Source organism: Canis lupus, chromosome 13 (genome assembly GCF_011100685.1).
Source record: "Canis lupus familiaris isolate Mischka breed German Shepherd chromosome 13, alternate assembly UU_Cfam_GSD_1.0, whole genome shotgun sequence".
NCBI lineage: Eukaryota > Metazoa > Chordata > Mammalia > Carnivora > Canidae > Canis > Canis lupus.
The window spans coordinates 29,619,290-29,643,169 of record NC_049234.1 but is presented as its reverse complement, the minus strand read 5'-3'; the positions used below and the strand labels follow the sequence as shown (position 1 = coordinate 29,643,169).

The following is a 23,880-nucleotide window of genomic DNA, read 5'->3' as shown; positions in this document are numbered from 1 at the left end:
TGGAAATATTTCTTTGAGGTCTCCAGTCACCTCCGCATAACTAACCCAGCTGTCAGCCCTTATCTTCTGATTTGTCCTTTCAGAAGTGTTTTTCACCACAATCAGTCCTCTGTTTGTAAACACTTGTTCACTTGGTGTTAGATACCCTGCTTTCATTTGGTTCTCTTTCTAAGTCACTAGATACTCCTGCTCACTGGATGTCCTCCGCCATTGACTACTTATTGCTTTGCAGATTCTTTCTCATGCCATGATCTAGGAAAGCTGGCCTGTCAATCATTCAGTTCTGGGACCCCTTTTCTTCTCTCTGTAAACTCATTCCCTACATTAATCTTATCTCAGCTCATGATTTTAGATGACATCTAGAGCTACATCATCTGCTGGCTGCCAATAAGGTCCTCAGGAACAATAATCACGCTGAGCAAAACTGAGGAAGATGGACTATATATTTTAAAGATCTTAACAGTAGTAATGCCTAATAGGATAGTGAACATTACTGTCTGCTGATCCAGAAGGAATGGCTTTCAGTGGTCACACAGGTGAGAAGAAAAAAGTCCAAGTCCATGGGTGGGGCCAGTAAACCACACCCATTTTAGGATATGACACTGAGGGAATGTAACCTAGGAGTAAGGTAACAAGAAGCCAGCCAATCCTCAGAAGGTCTAGCAGCCTATCCCAATGGCTATCGAAATGGCCCTAAAACTGAGCCTTGAACTTGAGTGAAGGTAGTCTCAGATGAGTACCATGCTTGACTATACATATATATTTTAAATAAGCGTCAAACACATAGTCAAAGATAAATTAGGCTCACACAGAGACTTGAATGGGATCCAGTAGAAACCCCACCAGTGTTTTGGAATCTGGTTATGCTGGGTTGCTGCTTTTCTTCCTTGAGGGGAACCTTGCGAGTGCCACTTATCATAGATATTAAATTGTGAGATACAGATTGTAAAACACTGTTTTAATATGAGATCTCCTAGAAGTAGAACCTAATATAGGGATGTGAGTACAGCAGTTTCCTTGGGCAATAAGGGACTGCTGGTCTGGAAGTAGGGAAGAGAAGGTTGCCAATAGAGAGTGCTCTATCAAGCTAGCTACGCCAGTGGGAAAGCTCTAGGAGATATTGTAAAACACAAACCTCGGGATAACTCTACCTAAGGGGGGATGGAACTGGAATAGTGTTACACCAACCCTGAGGATCGGGCTGATGGCTTCTCCCTATGGTAGGAGTGAGGAGCAGGAGGTGGTATAAAAGCCCCAGCATTCTGAACCACTGCTGGCAAGAATAACCATAAACTCTTTCATGTCAATAGAGGATATTTCCCACTGAGACTATCTCTAGCAAGATTGTAAAAGGGTATTTTCTTTTCTTTTGAAACATCATTATCATCCTTGATGTTTGTCCTAACTTAATAAAATATCATTTTCAATTTTAGGCTGTTGTGTGAAGATGATCATCCATGGGGAGCTGTCAGATAAGATTGCATTAACAAGTATAAAAGAATTTTGGAGGAACCATTTGATAGTTAGATTTATTCTACTTTTATTTCAGAGCCATGTAACTGTCTTATGCAACTGTCATATTGATTTTACATATAAATGTCAGTAATTGCACCTTCTAAAATTTTCCTCAGATTACTTGGGTGTCTTTGGAACCAAAGCCAGTATTCTTATCTTCTTATCCTTCTTATTTTTCTGATCATTTTTTCCAAAATATAATTTTTTTTTGCTGTGGGGTATATATTTGTTTGAGATAGAATATACTTTAAACTGTTTAACTTATAAAGATATTTTCATCTGTTCAAAGATTTTTAAATAACATGCCTCTGGTAATTTATGTATTTTCTAATATTGTGGGTTAATCATCTTTCTTTAAATAGAAAAAAGATCTTGTTTTCTTTCAAGAAATCTTTTTTATTAGACTCAGTGAATTACATGCTTCTCTTAGTAAAGTCAATCAGAGCACAGTAGAGAAATAATGAAGTTATTAAAATATCAACGATGAATTTGGATATATATAAACTTCCTCTAATGCTAGAGGAAAATTAAAAATTATATTGGCTCTGAAGTTTTGCATTAGTAATATTCCTTTTTGGGAGTCTGAACTTCCCATTTTTGAATGTTCAGAACCAGAACTCTGGATAATTAATAAATATAAATACCAGAAATATGTAAGAAGGTAGAGGCTTTGCAAATGACCCAGTTCCTCTGTAGTTGATATAGGATTGGCTGGAGATGTCTATTTCAGTTGTAGGGCTGAGCCTTGTTGTGAGTACTGCTCACGCAGTAACTGGACTCAACTCCCTTGCCCTCAGATCAGACAAGTGGCTCACATCAGCATCGGTTAGTATCTAACCTTAGGAAGCTCAGAAATTACTTTTGAGGCATGGGTGAGCACATCGCATGCATATACTTGAGCACAATGGTGGTAGAGAAAAGACATGCCGCACCCATAAATAAATTATATGGAAGTTATTCCTATCAGATGAGGGAATTATTTAGTGTGTGTGTGTGTGTGTGTGTGTGTGTGTGTTGCCACACATGGAAGTAAGGCACTAGAACTCAGAAGACTTTCTGTCAAATTATGAAAAACTTCAGACAATTACTAAATTCTTAATTAATCAAAATATTTATTCAATTCATCAAAGATTTATTAAGCACTTAGTACAAATAAAGCACTGTGTGAATTACTGTGGAAGAGACAAAAAATGATGTGCATCTGCTGGGGCTTTCTTCCTGTCTCCTCCCTGATGAATCCACTGACCATGACCTCCTGCAGACCCAGCTCTGTCCTCGCCCCGGTTCCTGAGTCTCAGTTTCAGACAGACTCAGATTCTTCATAACTGGGTTCTTTTCCCTTTGGCTTAAAGTTGAAATTTTGTTACTGGCTCAGAGACCAGTGTCATAGTTATAGCTATGGGATCTCCTAAGGTTCCCCAAATACCTTTTCCTCCAATTAGACCCAGCACCAACAGGGCCCAGCATGCAAGAAGCTGCAGCTCTCATAGAACTCCTGCCTCTTCCCCATTTGTAGACATGAGACGGGAACAGGCTGCTCTAGGGGGTCTTTTCTATTAGTTCTATTAGTTCTATAGTCACCATCTGTCTATTCATCCATCCATCCATTCATTCAGACATTCCATATATTTTAATGAGCACCTACTGTGTGTTCTGGTAGGTTCTTAGAACTGCAAAGAAAAAGAAGGATTTGCACTGCATTAGGTATCCTGGGGATATCTTCTCGTGGAATCAGGACTGAGTCTGTTATAGCTCCTGTAATGTTGCTTGAACAGAAAACCTAAGGAGGGCTTCTCATTTCTCAGTTCCTGTTACCCCCTCACCCATTAGCCTTCTACTACTGAGATGCTGTCATCTTTCTCCAGTATTTCAATAGTCTTATAGAAACAGTGGTTATTGTTTTTGAATGAGGTTTCAAAAGGAGTCAAAAGGTTATTTTCCTTGAAAGAAGTAATGAAGACGATGTAAAAAGAAAGCTGTATGATTTTTAAAACTTAGATTAAAACATGAAGATAAGAAAAAATGGGGGTGGGGAGAACAAACATGTATAAATACTTTCACAACCACCAAATATTATACCTTGAACTTTTTTTGAGTATAGTTGACACACAATACTGTAACATTAAATTCAGGCGTGCAACTTAGTGATTTGACAAGTTTATACGTTATGCTGTGTTCGCCACCAGTGTGGCTACCATCTGTCCCGTTACATCATGATGACAGTATCATTGACAGTATTCCCTGTGCTGTGCCTTGTATTCTTGTGAATTATTTATTCCATAACTGGAAGGTTATACCTTCCACTCGCCTTCACCCATTTTGCCCAAACCCCCAGCTACTTCCCCGCAGCCACCATAAGTTTGTTATCTGTATTTATAAGTCTGATTGTGCTTTTTGTTTGCTTATTCACTTGCTTTTTTAAGATTCCACTGATGAGTGAAATCATGTGTCTTAAAACTTAGATTAAAACATGAAAATAGGGAAATTGGAAGTAGGGAGAACAAACATGAACACATTCATAACCACCAAATATATAACATTTGTCTTTCCCATTCTGACTTATTTCACTAGCAAAATGCCCTCTAGGTCCATCCATTTTGTCTCAAATGGCAGGATCTCATCTTTTTTATGGTTGTGTAATATTCCACTATGTATACATACCACATTTTCCTTATCTTTTTGTCTATTGATAGACACTTATGTTGCTTCCATGTCTTGGCTCTTGTTTTGTTTTGTGTAGCCCAACATGGGGCTTGAACTCACAATCCTGAGATCAAGACCTAAGTTGAGATCAAGAGTCAGATGCTTAACTGACTGAGCCACCCGGGCACCCCTGTCTTGGCTGTTGTAAATAATGCTGGCATGAAGATAGGGGTGCACATATCTTTTCAAGTTAGTGTTTTTGTTTTCCCTGGGTAAATACCCAATAGTGGAATTATTGGATCACATGGTATTTCTATTTTTAATTTTTTTGAAGAACCTTCATACTGTTTTCCACAGTGACTGTATCAATTTGCAGTCACACCCACAATACATGAGGTTTCCTTTTATTCCACATCCTTGCCAACACTTGTTGTTTCTTGTCTTCTTGATTTTAACCATTCTGACAGGTGATTAGCTCATTGTAGTTTTGATTTGTATTTCCCTGCTGATGAGTGATGTTGAGCATCTTTTCATGTTTCTGTTGACCATCTGGATATATCCTTTGGAAAAATGTCTATTTGGGTCCTGTGCCCATTTTTTAATTGGATTGTTTGTTTTTTTGGTATTGAGCTGAATGAGTTCTTTACATATTTTGGGTATTAACTCCTTACTGGATATGTCATTTGCAAATATCTTCTCCCATTCAGTAGGTTGCCTTTTAGTTTTGTTGATGGTTTCCTTTGCTGTGCAGAAGCATTTTGTTTCAAGTAGTTTCAATAGTTTACTTTTGTTCTTGTTTCCTTTGCCTCAAGAGACATATCTAGAAAAATGTTCCTATGACCAACGTCAGAGAATTGCTGCTTCTGCTCTCTTCTAGGATGTTTATATTTTCAGGTCTCACACTTAGATCTTAACAGTGTGCTGTGCTTGTGTTGAAATTAAATTTAATATTAAATATTTTGAGGGAAAATTAGTGGAATTCAAATGTGTAAGTTATAAAGCATTACAGAAAATGAATGAAAACAAAAGTGAATACAGTTAGGAATAGAAAGACATGAGGAAAGAAACAAAATCAGAAAATTTGTAAGAAAGTAACAGACATAAAATCCATTTTGCTGTCCAGTTCACAAGAACACACCTGAAACTAAAAGACTGGAGACAGGTAAAGAAAAGAATGGACAAAGCTCTAATAAGTGATTGTAACAAAATTTATAGAGTTTTTAAAAATATTTTTTAAATTTATTTATTCATGAGAGACACAGAGAGAGAGAGAGGCAGAGACACAGGCAGAGAGAGAAGCAGGCTCCCTGCAGGGAGCCCGACGTGGGACTTGATCCCGGGGCCCCAGGATCACGCCCTGGGCTGAAGTCGGCACTAAACCACTGAGCCACTCGGGCTGCCCAAAATTTATAGAGTATTTATGGCAAAATGAGTATCAGACATGATAGAAGAATTATTCTATAATAATAAAAATATTACATAAAATAAAGATCCAATTGCCATATATTCATTAGATTGTACATTATTTAAGTATGTAAAGCACAAGGTGTTATAGACAAGAATAAACAGAATCAGCTCCAATTTCTGTCTTTGATAAATTTATGATCATCAGAAAGTGAAACCATTTATTATTTGAACAATATAATTAAGATAATTTTAAAAGTTCATAATAGATGAAACCCTATGAAACCTCATTTCATTTCCAAAGGAAAGAATTATAGAAATTACATTTAATTACGAGTCAATAGATATAATATTAAGTATTAAATACAGAGTAAACCAATAAATAAATTGAGGAATTCAAAATGCTGTCCTAAAATGCTATTAAACATCAAAGGAAATAAAAAATATTATTTGGAAAATAAAAAATGTAAATATTAGCAAATTGTATAGGCTTTAGAACCAAAGATATTTTATATGTAGCCACCAGCTGACAAGCCAATTGAATGCATAAATCAGCATGACTAGTTTCAAATGGCCAGATGAACACCTAATTTCTTTCTTCACACTTGCTCCTCCCACAGTCATCCCTGCAAAATGGCGTCATCATATATACTCAGTTGTCCAAGTCAAAGATTAGAAGGTGTCCTCGACTTACCTCTTACCCTCACAGGTACAGCTGGTTAGCACTACCACCCAAACACATCTTGAATTCAGTAACTACCTCTGTCTTCCCAGCTCACCCTTGTCCACACCAGTGTCATCTTCTAGCTTGACCACCTCATAAGGCTGCTCCCTGTTTTCCCCACTTCCGTTCTTTCCACCTTTTAATCCTTTCCCCATACAAAAGAAAAAATGACCTTTTTAATTATTTTTTAAGATTTTATTTATTTATTAGGCACAGAGAGACAGAGAGAGAGAGGCAGAGACACAGGCAGAGGGAGAAGCAAGCTCCATGCAGGAAGCCCTGACATGAGACTCGATCCCTGGTCTCCAGGATCATGCCCTGGGCTGAAGGTGGCGCTAAACCACTGAACCACCTGGGCTGCCCAAAATTACCTTTTTTAAAACATAAATCAGATTATTTTATTCTTATGCTTAAAACCCACCAATGGCTTTCCCTAGCATATCCCATAAGTGTGGCTTGTGAATCGCATCCAGAAAAACCCTGGGATCAGTAAGACTATTCTCAAAACTTGCCTGATCTTAAGAATCACCTGGACAGAGCTTGTTAAAAAAACTAGATTCCCAGGCCACTATCTGCAGGTACTAATTAGTTGTTGTGGAAATGTGTGTTTTAACAAGTACCCTGAGGTGTGAGAAACAGGGAGTAAGTCAGTTAAGGGTCTAATGAAAAGTCAGGAAACACTTAAGTACTGAAAAAATATATAGGAAGTATATACAGCAATGTGCCACATAGGAGTAAATCAGGAAATGTATTACATGGAAAATAGAAGATCTGAGATGCCAAAGAAGGGAGAGTAAGACCACCCAGAAACCCATAACATCAGGTGGCTACCTCCACTCCCAGGACAGAGGGAGGAGGTGGTGATGGTGGAAACCACGCATCAGCGTCACCTGAAAGAAACCAGAACCACAGAGGCCTCTTGGGCAGCCACAGAGTACACTCTACCACTGCTGGAGGAGGCATTCACGCAGGTAGGGACTGTGGGAGAGGCACCTGGAGCCTCTTTCTTAGACCACCAACCTCCCTCCAGTGTTTCTCGTTGGGCACACCCAGCTGGAAGCCATGCAACGTGGGAAGCTGGGTAATGAGGCCTGGAGGGTCCATGTCCTTCATCTCCCCAGAGTGGAGCAGAAACAGGCCAACAAGTGGATACAGCAGCAAACAGGCTCAGCACCTGCATTGTGAGTTTGGATTCCATATCACATCCTCATTAAAATACCACAGAGGCTTAGCCTGGAGAGTATGAAAGTCAATTATTAGGGTTAAATTCTTTTAAGGGCAAATCTCCATTTGAACTTTCATATTCTCCTTATGCAGGGGCAAACTGTGAGTAATGGATTGTGTTTCATGCAAATGATGCCTTCGAAGACGATGGATAAGTGCTAGGTGATCCTGGATGCAGACTCTAAAACCTCCTTCCTGGGGAACAGAGGGAAGCTAGAGAAATATACACGTATACACGTAGTTGACAGGCCAACAGGAGCCCAGAAGAGCAGATTAGTTAGCCAGCAATTGACAAGTAAGTATTCTGACAATAAATGTGAGGACCAGGACACACATTTACCCAGTTCCCAACAAAATTACATGCCGTTAGTATTTTCAGAATAAAGTTTGGGGTGAGGAAGAAGCAATTAAACTGTAATAGTAAAAAAAAAAAAAAAAGTATATTTTTACCTAGTGATGAAGGAAGCACTTTCTTTCAAAAACCGCCATTCCACTGGACTTAATAATTTTGCTAACACCACACACTTTGGCTAATGAAAATAAGAGTACATTGAGAATAATGCTGTTTCAGCTGAGTTGAAAAAAAAATGCAGAGATTTTCATCACCTCCTGTGCAAAGTCCAAGGATCTTAAAATAAAATTTCCTGAAACCTGACCTCTGCCTGCCTTGTTTCCACCTATATCTGCCCAACATTCTGTGCTAGTTTGTGTGGTCATTTACCTTCCTGTCTTTATTAAGGCTTTTTCTCTACCTGAAATGCTCTTCATTCCCTACATAATCTCCATCTTCTGGCAAATTCCTGCTTATTCTATAAAACTCATATCAAACCTCACATCCTCCAGTAAGCCTTCCCTGTCCCTTCCTCCCCTGTGCTCCCACACTAGTATATGCATATATGCCTCAATTGCACTTTCTCCAGTGTATTTTAATTGCTTGTGTGTCTTCATGTCTCCTGAGATGTTCAGGGATAATTTTTCAATCTATCATTTCCATATCTACCACTTACTCCTACGTTTGGCATATACTAGATGCTCAGTAAATATTCCTTGAGAAGATTTAATGGAGATAATAGTGGAAACTGTGTTACAAAGTGAAAATCCAAGAAAAGAGCAATTTACGTCTGATTTTCCTGAAGACTATAATTTAAGAAATCAGGGTAAATTCCCAGAAGAAAAAATTAAAAGATTGTTTTATATTTTGTTCCTCAAGAAATATCTCTGGTTTAGGTTCCTTTTTCTTTGTTCATGTGCTCTTTTAATTTACCACTACAGCAAGCCTTCACCCGGAGTCGAGTGATTGTTTGCTCATTCTTATTCAGCTTCATATAAATAAAAAGTTGAACCATGTGAAATCACTGTTTTGTAGGTCAAAAAGTCAGGTATTGGTAATTTCTATGGTTCAACCTGAAGATAAGACTCAAGAGCTGGGTCTCTCGCTCTTGTGTCTGTTTACTAAATTTTACCCGGTGCACACAATCTGGGTTTCATAGTCTTAGTGATTTCTATAGCTGGGAAAAGCAACCACATTCATTTTGTTAAAGTAGAGGTCCATGGAAAAAGCCAAGACAACCATGGAACATTCCTCGGCTGTAAAAAAGAATGAAATCTTGCCATTTGCAATGATGTAGCTGGAACTAGAGGGTATTATGCTGAGTGAAATAAGTCAGCCAGATAAAGACAAATATCATATGATTTCACTCATGCAGAATTTAAAAAATTAAACAGATGAACACGGGGGAGAAAGTGAGGCAAAGTGTAAAACAGACTCTTACTATGAAGGACGAACTGAAGGTCACCGGAAGAGAGGTGGGTGGGGGATGGGCTAGATGGGGGATGGGCATTAAGGAGGGCCCTTGTGATGAGCACCAGGTGTTTGTATATAAGTAATGAATCACTAAATTCTTCTCCAGAAGCCAATATTACACTGTATGCTAAATAGAATTTAAATAAAAACTTGAAACAAAAAAAAATAAAGTACACTAAAAAAAAATAGGATGTAAGGGTGATACGACTATGACATCTGTCACCACATTGATTTAGCTGATCTGGCTGGGTAGGCGGGTGCCCCCTTCCTCCCTCACCATTCCATGTGCGTCCCTCCCAAAGCTTCGTGCTCAGTGGAATAGGATGACCTTCCCTGATGGAGAAGGACCATTCATCGGTCAAGGGTATAGGAGTAGCTGTGCTCCCCTGGTATAACCTCCAGACAAGTTCTCAAGGTCCATTTGTAGGAGAACATAGGGTAGTCAAGCTTCCAAGACTCCAGATACACCCAAATGAGGCACTGCATGCATCCAAATCAGGCAGATCCAAAGAAATGGACAGTCTGTCTTTCATTAATAAAGATAATAAAATAAAATAAAACATAAAAGTGGAGGGAGATTGTCTCCCTCCTGGGTGATGCCCCATGAAGTCATGAGACTCCATCCCAGGGTAAATTTCAGCAAAAGCTGGAAAGTCGTCTGCCAGGAAAGCCTTAGAGGGGACTTTCGCCTCCTGCAGAGAAGGGGACTTGGTCACTGCCTTCATGTTCACTCTCAACTTTCAACTGCATGAAATTGCATGACTCTATGTGAATTAAAGTAATACCACATCATTAAACGTTGATTTGTACCTTTGTGCCTGTCCCACAATTGAATTTTCAGGAAGCTGATTACATTTCTTTGTATGGATTCAGGAAACCATTAGGCCCCCAAGATCTAATTTATTGAACATATTTTGGCCCTTACAGCTCGTCCATCAGTCATCCCTAAACACACTTAGTACAAATGAATAAGATGTTTAGTGTCGATGAACATCACTTCCTAGAGAAAGAGCAGTGGCAGCACTGCAGGTATAATAGGAGAACCACGAGCAGTTTTTCAGGACCTGAACCTGCAGTCCTCTGCTGGGGAAAATCAGATCTCATCAGAAGTGCTTTGCCTGCCGTTCATATAAATATTGGTGTTTAAGACGACTTTTGGTGTTAATAGGAATGCTAGTGTCAATATTTTTCTTACTGATTTCTTAGTTCCTCCTAACTTTTAAACTTAAAAAGAATCCTTGGAACTAAATAAGCTGAAAATATCTTTTAAAAATAAGAAACACATTTAGATTCTGGTGCGCAGCAAATTCTCTGTGAAGAAAAGTTCCAAATTTGTGATTCTATTTGCATTTCCATAAACACAGTGAATCTTTGTCTGAGCTTATTATGTGACAAATAACAGTGTTAGAAACGGGGTGTTTTAAGACTCTAATTATGCATATCATTCTTGTTAGTGCATTTACAACGTGAAGCAATATAAAATTTGTACTTTTGGCTCAAGAGCTTTTTTCTTAAAACTGGCAATTTAATGATTCTTGACTACCATTGGCCTCATTTAATATAATTAAAATATTAAAAAATAAATGCAAAGGTGCCCCTGCTCTCCGGGAACAGATCTGAGAAGGAGATGACCGTGCAGAATGTCTGTGAGGGCGTGCCCTCGGGACACCTGCCTGTGAGTGGGAGGGAAGAGCTGAGCCAGCAGCCCGATCAGGGATCAGAGAGTTTGGGATACAGGCTCCAAGTTCTCACAATCCCGTAAGGGTGCCAGGTCCCAGGCATGTTGAGGAAGGGGCAGAGACTTCCAGAACTGTAAAGGACACATAGTCAAGGGCCACAGGTGAATTAGGGGTAACTGGTGTGGATGGATGTCCTTCACCCTGAAGAAGAATTGGGCAGCCCACATATGCATTTGGGGCTCACCGTAACCATGTTCTCATCTCTTCTAGCTTGGTCAGCTAAAATTATGTAAATTTAAATAAAATTAAACCTCTGGTAGCTCAGGTGCACTAGCCACATTTCAGATGCTTGTTGGACAGCACAGAACATTTCTATCATTGCAGAAAATTCTAGTGGACAATGCTCCTCCACCCAACCATGCAGCCATGTCTCCCAGAGGTCCTGCTGCCTTCCTGAGACACTGCAGGAGGAAGGGGCCAGTTCTCATCACCCTAACATCAACAACCTCTCCCTCTGTTCCCCTCAGGTGTATCTTTTCCTTCCTGTTTGATATTAATATGACTTAATAAACCAGAACTGGGCTCAGCTACTAAAAAGTGTTTCCATGTCCATAAGGATAGGCCAGGGAGGTGAGGGCAGGAATATTTGTATTTATCACACTAGTTCAGTTAAAGAAAAGGAGGAACCCAGTTAAGTTTTTTTTTTTTTTATTGGTGTTCAATTTACTAACATACAGAATAACCCCCAGTGCCCGTCACCCATTCACTCCCACCCCCCGCCCTCCTCCCCTTCCAACACCCCTAGTTCGTTTCCCAGAGTTAGCAGTCTTTACGTTCTGTCTCCCTTTCTGATATTTCCCACACATTTCTTCCCCCTTCCCTTATATTCCCTTTCACTATTATTTATATTCCCCAAATGAATGAGAACATATAATGTTTGTCCTTCTCCGACTGGCTTACTTCACTCAGCATAATACCCTCCAGTTCCACCCAGTTAAGTTTTAATATCAAAATAGTATAAACTGGGGAACCTGGGTGGCTCAGTGGGTTAAGCGTCTGCCTTTGGTCCAGGTCATGATCCTGGAGTCCCTGGATCTAGCCCGACATTGGGCTCCTTGCTCAGAGTGGAACCTGCTTCCTCCTCTGCTCCTTCTCTCTCTCTCTCTCTCTCTCTCTCTCCGCCCCCCCCAAGTAAATAAATAAAAATAGTGTAAACATTCATACCTTACCAACATCAACGTCTGGAAATATAACATCAATCATTAGCCAGCAAGAAATTAATGCAAAACAAAACTATGACATTCATATTGTTTAACACCTAGCAAATAAAACATTATTAACAACAACAACAAAAAAACATGTTTGATGATAGTAGAATCTGCTTCATTGGGCAAACCTTTCCATGAGCCACCTCCTTTAATTATTCAGTAAACGTTGCATTGGTAGCTTTAGTGGCTGATTCCTCCATAGTATTCTTCTATATAAGTTTTTGTTGCAGACTGTACCTCTTTTAAAATGTTTCTGAGCAAACTCTTCCAGACTTGAAATGTCGCATCCATGGCACATCCAATATTCACTGTCCTTTCCTCGCAGGGTCTCAACAAAAGCCTGGCCATTGCACAGACCATTTGTGGTACTTACAGGTATTTTTTTCCCAGTCAGGTATTCACATACACTGAACTAGTGGAGCTTCAGCAGATCTTTCCTTTCTGCATCGCACATGGGCCCTCCCAAGGAGTGTATGGGAAGGGAAAGGCATGTTCCCTGTGTGCTTGTTCCTCTGTGTAAGGGAGCTGTACTAAGTCACACACACAAACGGATTCAATTGTAAAATATGATAGATAAATGTACCAGTGCACTGTCTAAAACACTGGTCTCATACCACAACATAGGGGGATTGCCATTGAGAGCTGGTTATCCAATCAAGCACTCACCTACCCAGATTTTTTGTTGTTGTTAAAGACTTTATTTATTTATTCATGAGAGACACACACACACACAGAGGCAGAGACACAGGCAGAGGGAGAAGCAGGCTCCATGCAGGGAGCCCGATGTGGGACTCGATCCCGGGACTCCAGGATCACGTCCTGGGCCAAAGGCAGGTGCTAAACCACTGAGCCACCCAGGGATCCCCTCACCTCACCAGATCTGATGCTATAGCCCACCCTCAACCCCAGACTAGGATACATTCCTTCATCTCTTTGTTCACCATTCATTTCCTCAAAAGTTTATGTGACAAACAACGGGATAGGCTTTCTGGGGGCTCTGACCAGTGGGGCATACAATCAAGAATCGCTAGTCAAACGGGAAACAAGTTACCCCATCTAATAACCGGATTAAGCGGCCAGCACTCTGATGCAGAGGTTTGATAAAGCTTGGATGGGAAAATCTGGTTTAAGGTTGAGGCTACCTCGGTGCTCCCGATTCCCTTCCCGAACATGCATGGTGAGTCTAGCATGCTTGCCTGAGCTGGCAGATGGGAGTAGGGGTGGTGACCAGACCCTCAAAGTCCAAGCCTAGTCTGTTTCCCCATGGATCTGACCACTGCTGTGCAGCAAGTAAAGTCTCAAGCCCAACAGAGAAAGGGCAGCAGATGGCCCTCACCTGCAGAGGCGTGACCCTGCCCACCAGCTCGGCGTTCTACTGTAGCAGGTGCGCGGAGCGGGGCGGCCCAGAGGCAGTGTCTCAACCACATCTGTATCCCCTCCACCGCAAACGGTGTCTGGCATGTTGCTGGCTCTCAGAAAATATTTGTTGCATGAATTAATTCACCCTGTTCCCCCTGCTTGGCCTTTGGCAAATGAAGGATAGCTTGTGGCTTTGCAAGATACAATTTGTGATATAACTTTCTCATACCACACAGGGGCTTAAAGTTAGACTCTTTTATAGAATATGTAGCAAAAATTAAAATTTTTTGGCTTCTTAAAAAAGTATAAAATATATATATATATATGGAGAGAGAGAGAGAGAATATACTTTTGAGGATACATCAGAGAGTAATGTGCCACTTAGTATGTGTTGTATTTTTATTTCAGGTAGATGGAATAATCACAGGTTGGCGACCAACCTCAAAGTCTGGGAAGAGTACCGTGGACAGCCGCAGAGAGCCCACAAACCAAAGGTACCACCTCCCCAGCTGTCTTGAGCTTTATTATAGTTCTCTTCATTGTCATTTGGTGGCTACAATGCACCTTCCCCAAAGATACAATTATTAAAAGCTTAAAAATGATTTCTGCTATGAATGTTAATGTTTGTTCCCAAAACATAGACTCTCAATTTATAGGGCTCTTGATCCCTAAAAAACAAATGCGCGTACAGACGGGCCCCAATTTCTTGTGAGGAAAATGGTAAGGAGTGGTGAAGTCAGCACCAGTGACCGCTCACGTTTACTGAGCACTCACTTTGTATCGGGCACTATTCCGTGTGTTCCACCCATATTAACACACTTAGTGCTCCCTGTTTTTTTTTTTTTAATTTATTTTTTATTGGTGTTCAATTTACTAACATACAGAATAACCCCCAGTGCCCGTCACCCATTCACTCCCACCCCCCGCCCTCCTCCCCTTCTACCACCCCTAGTTCGTTTCCCAGAGTTAGCAGTCTTTACGTTCTGTCTCCCTTTCTGATATTTCCCACACATTTCTTCTCCCTTCCCTTATATTCCCTTTCACTATTATTTATATTCCCCAAATGAATGAGAACATATAATGTTTGTCCTTCTCCGACTGACTTACTTCACTCAGCATAATACCCTCCAGTTCCATCCACGTTGAAGCAAATGGTGGGTATTTGTCATTTCTAATAGCTGAGTAATATCCTCAGTTTACCGATACGGCAAATGAGGGAGAGAAGCTCTGAATATCTGAGGGTCTGGAGGCCGTGACATGTTGGGGCAGCTTCTGCTGAGCCCTGTTCATAATGCTGCTCATGCTGCCCATTCACGGCCTGCATGTCACTTCATAAATCCTAAAACTCTCAGGGCTGCAAGGGCCAAGAGACCCCACCATGTGCCCTCCTGTCAACCTCTCCTTACATGTCATCTGTGAGCCTCTGGCGTCAGCTTCTCTCTCACGGGATCCCTCCCCGCTCTCCATATTCCCTAGTGGCAAGAAGCCTCTCCTCCATTTCCCACCGAACATTCTAGCTTTCCCCCCTGAAGACCGTCAGAACAAAGCCCAGTTTCCATAAGCAAAGTATTCTGGACAAAGTTCTCCTTATTTCAGTTCTTCCTTAGAATGCACATCCCAGGCCTTTCAACTTTCCTTCTACTTGTCATGATTTCCAGACTCTTACCATCCAGATGGCAAAATCTATTTTGAACCCAGGCAAACTATCTTTGTGATACAAATGTATATGCTGAAATTATCATCACAAAAATACCTGAACAAGAGCTATATTTATGTCTTGCATAATATAAGCAGTCAGGCATTCACATATTCCAAGTCAACTGTGGAAGTTTTGTAGATTTTCGAACATGGGGTTTGTCTAACAACAGGTGTGGAGTTAATTCCTTCTGAAAGGTGGGTTGCTGGATTTAACCTTGGAGACCCACTCTCGTATTTCTCACTTTAGTGGCTTCCACGTCAGATATACGTGTAACTTACAGAGATTCTAGGGTATTGTGCTATCATGAATATTCATGGTCCTAATCAACCTCCAACAGCATCCACACATGTAGAGTGTGAATCCAGTTTGTGAGGAATCACAGGTATGGGAAGCCCAGTCATTGCAAACAGCGTGGAGCTGGTTTTCAGACCCAGGAAGATCACCCTAACAGTGTTTACAGCCTACATTATGTTAGCAAAGCCTCTCTTGTTCATTTTCATTACTAAGAAATAATCACCTCCCAGCCACGCATAGCATATCTGTGTGATGCTCCTTAATCATTGACAAACTTCACCAACCATCCACATCATCTCAGCCTCTGGCTGGGCAATCCCATGAGCCAAACAGCTGCCTGTGGAGACTGCACATGGGAATGAGGTCAGGCAGCTGTGAGTTTGAGGGGGAGGAGGATGGAAGACATAGTGATACACCAGGAGGGCCAGAATAGGCCCGCCAACTCTCTGATAGCCAGTGACCTCTTTCCTCTTGCTGTGCAGACAGAGTGACTGGAGGGAGAAGATCCATGGAGTGAGGTTCTTTTCATTGGGACTGGAGGGGATCATGTTTTATGGGGGAGGTAACCAAGCCTGTGAACTCTTGTGGTCCCGTGACACTGTCTGATCAAGGAGGACGCAGAACTTGCTCAGAAGCTCAGAATGGGTTTATTGATGTTGAGTGCCTACTCTGTGCGACGTGATACCATCCATCCCCCGTCTTTCATCTTCAAAATAAGAGAAAACCCAGTTATTCCTAATGGACTGAGACTGAAAGAGATTAATTTGCCCAAGATCACAAAACTGCTAAGTGATAGTAGAGCCAGAATTATAAATCTTAGTACATTCTTGGGCTTGCTTTTCTACTCTCTTCATGGTGTCTTTTTTTTTTTTTTTAATAGACTTTTTTTTCTTTAGAGCTGTCTTAGGTTCACAGGAAAATTGAGTGAAAAGCATAGAATTTCCCATATATGTCTGCTGCCCCCACTCATGCACAGTCTTCCCCGCTGTCATCATCCACCACCAGAGTGGTACATTTGTTGCAACTAATGAACCTACATTAATACACATCATTATTATGCAAAATTCATAGTTTACATTAGGGTTCAAACTTGGGGTTGTTCATTCTTTGGGCTTTGACAAATATATAATGATATGTATCCATGTCATAGCATCATACAGAGTAGTTTCACTGCCCTAAAAATACCTGTGCTTCACCCATTCATCCCTCTCTCATCCACCCCAACCCCTAGCAACGATCGATCTTTTTACTGTCTCTATGTTTTACCTTTTCCAGGATGTCCTGGAGTTGGAATCATACAGCATATATATAGCCTTTCCAGATTGGCTTCTTTCACTTAGTAGTATACATTTAGGGCTCCTCCATGTCTTTTCATGACTTGAGAGTGTATTCCTTTTTAGTACTGAATAATATTCTGTTATCTGAATGGACCACAATTTATTTATCCATTCACCTACTGAAAGACATCTTGGTTGCTTCCAGTTTGGGGCAATTATGAATCAAGCTGCTATAAACACTGTGTGTTGGTCTTTGTGTGGACATAAGTTCTCAACTCCTTTGGGTGAATACCAAGAAGTGTGATTGCTGGATCACATGGTTAAGGGTACATTTAGCTATATAAGAAACTGCCAACGTGTCTTCCACAGTGACTGTACCACTTTACGTCCCTGCTAGGAATGTCTCAGAGTTCCTGTTGCTCTTCATTTTTGACAGCATTCTGTGGTGTCAACGTTCTGGACTTTGGCCATTCTAATATGCATGTACTAGCATCTCCTTGTTGTTTTAATTTGCATTTCCCTGATGACATATGGTCTGGAGCATCTTTTCATTTGCTTATTTGCCAACTGTACATCTTCGCTGGTGAGGTCCGTGGTGCTTCTTTCAAACACACTGTTTTCTTATTATTGTGTTTGAGGAGTTCTTTGTATGTTTTGGATAACAGTCATTCATCAGATGTTTTTCGCAAATATTTTCCCCCAGTCTGTGGCTTGTCTTGTCATTCTCCCAAAATTATCTCTCATGGAGCAGAAGTTTTTAATTTTAATGAAATCCAGCTTGTCAGTTATTTCTTTCATGGATCATGCCTTTGCTGTTGTATCTAAAATGGTGTTGCCATACTCGGATTGGTTAGCTCTTCTCTTATGTTCTTTTCTAGGAGTTTTACAGTTTTGTGTTTTGTATTTAGGTCAGTGATCTATTTTGAGTTAATTCTTATGAAGGCTGCAAGGTTTGTGTCCAGATTCATGTTACATATACCCATATTGTATTATTTTTTTAGGCATGTGATATTTTGATGCTATTGTAAATGTGTTTTATTGCTAGTATATAGATTTCCAATTAATGTTTTACTGTGGTAAAATACATATAACATAAAATTCACCATCTTAAGTATTTGAAAGGGGCACTTAGTGTATTCACAATATTGTACAACCATCACCACTATGTAATGCACTTCTATGTTTGGTTTCGTAACGAGCAACCTTACCGACCTTCTATTTTATTAATTTGTTGGTTCTTTTGGATTTTCTATATGTCTATAGATAATGGTGACTTTCTTTCTTCCTGATCCTGTATTTTATATTTCTTTTTCATGCTTAGTGCATAAAGAAAGGCACCAGTACAATGTGGAATGGAGATGAGGAGCAGGCATCTCTGTCGGATAGCCAATCCCAGAGAAAAAGTTCAACATTATACTACTAAGTCTGAAACATTTTATTAGTTTAAGAATTCATGCTTTCCTATTCATAATTTGAGGTTTTTAGTTTCTATTTGTGTTCTTGTTGTTTATGGTGGTTCCTATGCAAAGTACCATTTTTCCTGGAGTGCTTGTTACTTTTGATGGCAAACTGCTCCATTGCCTTAGAAAATAGTTTGAGGGCTTCTCAGAAGCCTGGGAGGTGCTCAGCCAGGAGGCATTGGCATGTGCTTTGGGGCAGACCCTACCTGAGGACACTGCCAGTTTGGAACCACCTCACTCTAAATTCAAGATCGATGGTTTTTAACCATGGCTGCTATAAGCACATGAAGCACCAGCTGTGGTGACAACTCAGCCCTTTTCTGTCCCACTCTCCTCACAGTCCCTTGGGAGGTAGGCAGAGTGGGTTTATTTTTCATTCACTCATACATGATACAAAAACCTTCTGGTAGAGAGGGCATCCTGTCGGGCTGCCTACTTGGCATGCTCAGGACCTTGACCTCTGTTCCTACACTCTAGAAGGTCAGCAAGACCAAAAAGCACCCCTCTAGGGCCTCAGCAAATTCCCTCAGGGCAAAGGTGGCTTTGGGGATTCACTTCCTCCCTGGTTCCTCCTTTTACTGAATTCTGACCATAGGGTTCCTTATTATCTTGTCACATCTTTCATGATCTCCCTAATGTTTTCAGTGGGAGGTGGAAATCCTTGGTCCAAATAGTCTAGCCTTCTATATTACCAGAAGAAAGTTCTTTCCTTATGTTCTTTAATAAAAGGAATCAATCCTTAATGTGTTTTATGCCTAATGATTTTAGACCTTTTCTTTTGCTATTTTCTGTGGTAGTAAATATATTCATTTTGCCTTCCAGTTATTTTTACTAGACTCCAGAGGTTCTGGTTCTGACAGTCAGGTAGTGGGTAAAACTGATGATGGGCATCTGTCATTTCAGGCATCTGACATTGAGGGAGGAAAGAGCAAGGGACAAAAGCTCCTCATTTTGGGATTAGCATGATCCACAGGTGCCCCTGGCCTATCTGTTCGCTGTCTATTACCCAGACACTCATGACCAATTAAAGTCCTGCACGCAAATTATTCCTCACAATGTCTGAAGTGGATGAGCCACAGATAACTGAACTGGCTGAGGTCAGGGTCTATTGCTAAGATCCAGAAGTTGTGGGGCAAGAGGTATATGCCTGGAAGTGAGATAGGCTGCTTTTCCTCAAAGTCAACATAATTATAATAGATGAATTTACATATTTACCTAATTAAGCCACAGATATGATAGCCTTTTAAATAAGAGTATGGGGATTAAAAAGTAGAGCTATATTTAATAATGACTATAATGTCGGTCTTTGGAAACTATTATTTCCTGGATAGTTTGTAGTGTGCAATCTGGGTCTTCAGAATATTTATGGTTTATACTCTTTGTATACATTACACTTTCCTTCAGTGGGTCCATGTGTATTAGTCAAAATATTGAGAAGAATTAAAAATTCGAGTGCCTCCAGGATAGGCAGTGGCAGGAATGAGGGGGAAGGGTTACAAGTACAACAGAGGCTTACACTCTCCAGAGTTGAGTTGAACCTTCCTCCCTGCCATGCATTGCATCTGAAGGGCTCCTGGATGATGCTGCCTGTGATTTTCTGTAGGTCAGAGATAATGTCTTATTTAATTTTATGATTGCACAATAGTACAATATTTTTTCATTTATTTAACATGTATTCAGTAAAGCTATATACCAAAGATACAAGAGAAATTGATAGAGAGAGCTTTCTCAGCACCTGAGTGTATATAAATGTCCCTGCATGCAGGCTGAATCATCTGAAGCAGCAGGGTCCAGGAGCCTGATTAGCTACATGCAGGAATAAGACCTGCCCATGGTGCTTCTGTTATTGATCCTGGCTGTGGGGTTCGCCTGCTGTATTATTGAAAGATTCTCAGATGCAGGGCATCTGGCTGGCTTAGTCAGTAGAGCATTCAGCTCTTGATCTCAGGTTGTGAATTCGAGCCCCATGTTGGGTGTAGAGATTGCTTAAAAATAAAATCTTTAAAAAAGGAAATAAATACATATTTTCAGGTGAGTAGAGTCTCCCAGCCCACCTCCCCTTGCTATCATGCAACAGCACTTTACTTGTCCACTCTTGCTCCTACAAGGCTCTGAGCTACTTGAAACCAGGGACGGTCTCTTATTGTGTCTCTATGCTCTAAGGATAGCTCTTGCTGATGTTTGCTGAATAAATGAATGAATGAATTGACTCTGTTTGGAATTTAATTTAAAATGGCATCTCAATTTCCTCTTGCCTTTTTTGCTCTTACAGAAGCAAGCAAATTGAGAAACTAGAAGTAGATCCTAGCAAGCGTTCCATCCCTGATGTGGCTAACATAGTTCAAGAGAAAAAACACAGGCTCCAAAGAGTTCGAGCTGAACCCAAAATTATACCAAGTGAGGAAAATCCTGACTTTGAAGATAACCCTGAAGTGCCTCCATTGATTTGAAACATCAGGCTGCATCAACAGACTCACCAGACCCAGTTTTTCCTCAGTGCAGTGTGTGTGTATACCACTTATGGGGTAAACAGAGTTATTTATCAACGTTACTACTTCAGTATTTCGACTTCTATTTTATACAGTAATATTCTTAAACTAGCTAAAACTTCAAATGTATACCTTAAAATGCTATAACTCATTTGTCTATAATAAAATGTTGGCTATTGCAAATGTTCTGTAAATCATAGAACTATTACATTAAGATGTTGATTTTCAATCACAGGACTGGCTGCTAATGCAGAGAGATGAAGTCAGAGATAAAAGGCCTGATTATTAAATTGGTACTTCAGCAAATTGGTCAAGCTCAGAAGTTAAAACCGTAATTTCAGATCAAATTGCAATGTGTTAATATGATTTTAGCAGTGTTTCAATTTTCTTCTCATGGCTATTGGTGGTAATGCCTTGGAATGATGAAGAGGAGAGCGAGCAAGGGTAGGAAGGGAGAGCCTCTAAGGCTGTAGATACAGGCTTGGCATCCACAAAATGAGGAGAAGAAGGTGGAAGGAGGGGGAAGGAGAATGGGCTGAAGGGAGCCTCAGAAGACAGTGCAGCTCTTAAAGAACCCCAGCCACTGGAAAAAAAAAAAAAAAAAAAAAACCAGCCAGCCCAGCAGGAGCTTTAGCACAGGGTTGTCCACAGGAGATGAGCCTGTTGGGTCAAGGATGAGACTCTTGGGCAGAGTAGTGCCATGTCCTCAGTTCGATCCTGCTGAGCGTGGCCTCCAAGGGACTTTGGGGGTGAAGGTGGATGAATGTTGGTCTTTGGAGAGAGCTGTTACCTTTCTGTGAGCTTCACCTCCGATTTGGGGTTCCTCCTCTGTAGCCCAAGCTTAGCGAGAGGGCCTTCAAAGGGAGTTTTGAAGTGTGTCCTGAAGTTGGGGATGCACAAACTGGTGCCTGAGAAACCAAAACTGACAGGGGGCTGGAGTCCCATCCTGCCAGGAGAATCATCCGTGGGACCAGAGAAAAGCTGTGCCAGAGGAGTGGAGAGTGTGGCCCTCACCCACAGCTGGCTGGGGGCAGGAAGGTGTGAGCCTTTTCTAAGGACCAGATGTGGGTTGTCATGGGCTGCATGTGGGGCTGAGAAAGGAAGCTCAGAGGACTGGCCAGGACTGGGGATGTTGGAGAGGAGCAAACGGGGAGCCTCTGAAGAACTCATGAAAGGGGGGTTCTCCAGAGGAAGACAAGTCAGTTTCATCCGTCCTCTAGGCTGGCAGAGCAGGAAGCCCGGCCAGGCCGTGTGAGGACCATCATTCCTGTACCAGTCAAGGTCCTGGCAGTTCCTAGCCTTGGACTTGAATGGATAAAGAGAGGAAGTGGTCACTTGGCCCCAGAGGGACAGCTGAGGACGGTAGACAACTGGCAGGAACTGGGACTTTCTTCCAGGATGCAGCCCACAGGGACAAGCTGGGGGAATAAACATTTGACCTTTCCTCCTCCCCTCCAATCTCTTGATAGATTCTCACTGGCCATAAACCCAACCAGAAGCAAGGGGCAAGGGAGCCTGTCTGTGTGGCCTCCAGAGGCCATGCCCTAGGGTCCACAGCATGGGGGAGGCCGCAATGGACGGAGCCCAGACACTCCTCCCTCACCCCTCTCCTCTATCCTGCCCCTTGCTTTCCCAGGTCTGGGATGGAGCAGGAGATTCAGGAGTGCAGCCGAGGAGCAGGGGGGCAGGGTGAGGGAAGAGACACGTGTCCCCTCTTCTTCAGCAGCCTGGAACAGGGACCCGGGCCGGGGAGGGAGGGGAGTGGAGAATTTAATGCCAGGGTGGCAACTCTATGAGCAGAGACTGGGAGCACTGAGGGGCCCTCTATTCCCCAAGAGCAGGAGGAAATGTCCTAGGAGCTGCCTCTGTCTTCATCCAGGGCAGGGTCACCCTGAGAGATGAAAGGCAGAGTGGGAGACGCAAGTGCGTTGTTTTGATCACTTGCTGCAAGGTGAGCATTCCATTTTAGGCTTATGCGAATCATAGCCTGATTCTGGAATCTGGTGCCCAGGCTGCTCTCTGCTGGTCTGCCCTGGGCCAGCCTCCTCACCCCGGCTTCTGCCCATTTCTTACTTCTGGAAGACTCATTGCTTTTGCGCCTGCATCAGCTCCTCCAGGGACAGGAGACAGAACAATCTCACCGGTGGAATGTCAGCTTCTGGTCCTGATGCTCAGATGCTCTCAGGTCCACAGACTTCTCCTCCCGCGTCTCTGCTGAGGTGGCATCGAGCAGTGAGATCTGTCCCTTCTCCACCATCATGTCCTACCATGCCCCACACAGCTGTTCCCTTCTCTGCATATGCACGGCCTGCGAATGGCAGGAGACCACTGACACTGGTGGGCACAGGGACCGGGTGGTGAGGGCTGCTCAAGCCCTAGGGCCTGGGTGGCAGTACCCTCCTTCCCCTCCGCCTGCCAGCTGGGGCTGCACCACACAGCATGTGTCTGTCACCGTTTGCAGTCTGTCACAGCTTGCCTGACATTTGGATGCAAAGTGCTAGCCCGTCTCCAGTCGACGCCTGTCAGGCCAGCGTGGCTGACACTCCTGGAGCAGACCTTCGCCTGAAGTAGCTGTTCTTTCTCTAACTTTTGTTCCTCTCATGTGGTCTGGTGTTTTCCTTGTGTTGGAGATAAGCTGCAGTTGGCTCCGCTGATAGGTCTCTCCACTCTGGTGGACATTCCCTGAGCACCTACTGGGTGCCAGGAGCCATATCAGGAGACATGGAGAGCCCACTCTCCTGGTTCTCACCCTCTGTCCATGACTGCTCCCTCCACTCTTCACAGAAGGCCACCACCAAAGGTGACTCCTTCGGCCTCATCCTCTTCTCCATGGGTACCCTCCTTGTCCTGGGACATTGGGGCCCCTTCCCGTGGCTTCTGTTACTAGCTCTGGGATGATGCCCCTGGAATTCCTTTCAGGCCTTCCATGCTTTTCCTCATGTTCAGCTGAGTCCTGGTCCAACGTTCAGGTCAACCATCAACTTCCCTCTTTTTCTTGCCCCTTCACCTTATCCTGTCTTCTGTCCTCCAGCTCTTGTTTT

The 23,880-nt window shown here is 42.1% G+C and overlaps 1 protein-coding gene across 3 annotated transcripts in view; it reads left to right on the top strand.

The window, feature by feature from the left end:
* Window positions 1-21,022, top strand: part of LRRC6 (leucine rich repeat containing 6) — a 70,679-nt gene extending 49,657 nt beyond the window's left edge. For 2 of the 3 annotated variants that reach the window (XM_038555540.1, XM_038555539.1), the window contains 2 exons: window positions 14,029-14,114; window positions 20,623-21,022. In XM_038555540.1, the coding sequence (XP_038411468.1) occupies window positions 14,029-14,114; window positions 20,623-20,800 (264 nt within the window). In that variant the 3' untranslated portion in view covers window positions 20,801-21,022. Of the gene's footprint in view, window positions 1-1,433; window positions 1,461-14,028; window positions 14,115-20,622 lie in introns of those variants that run through there. The other variant, XM_038555541.1, reaches the window with a different exon arrangement.
* Window positions 21,023-23,880: the final 2,858 nt, after the last annotated feature.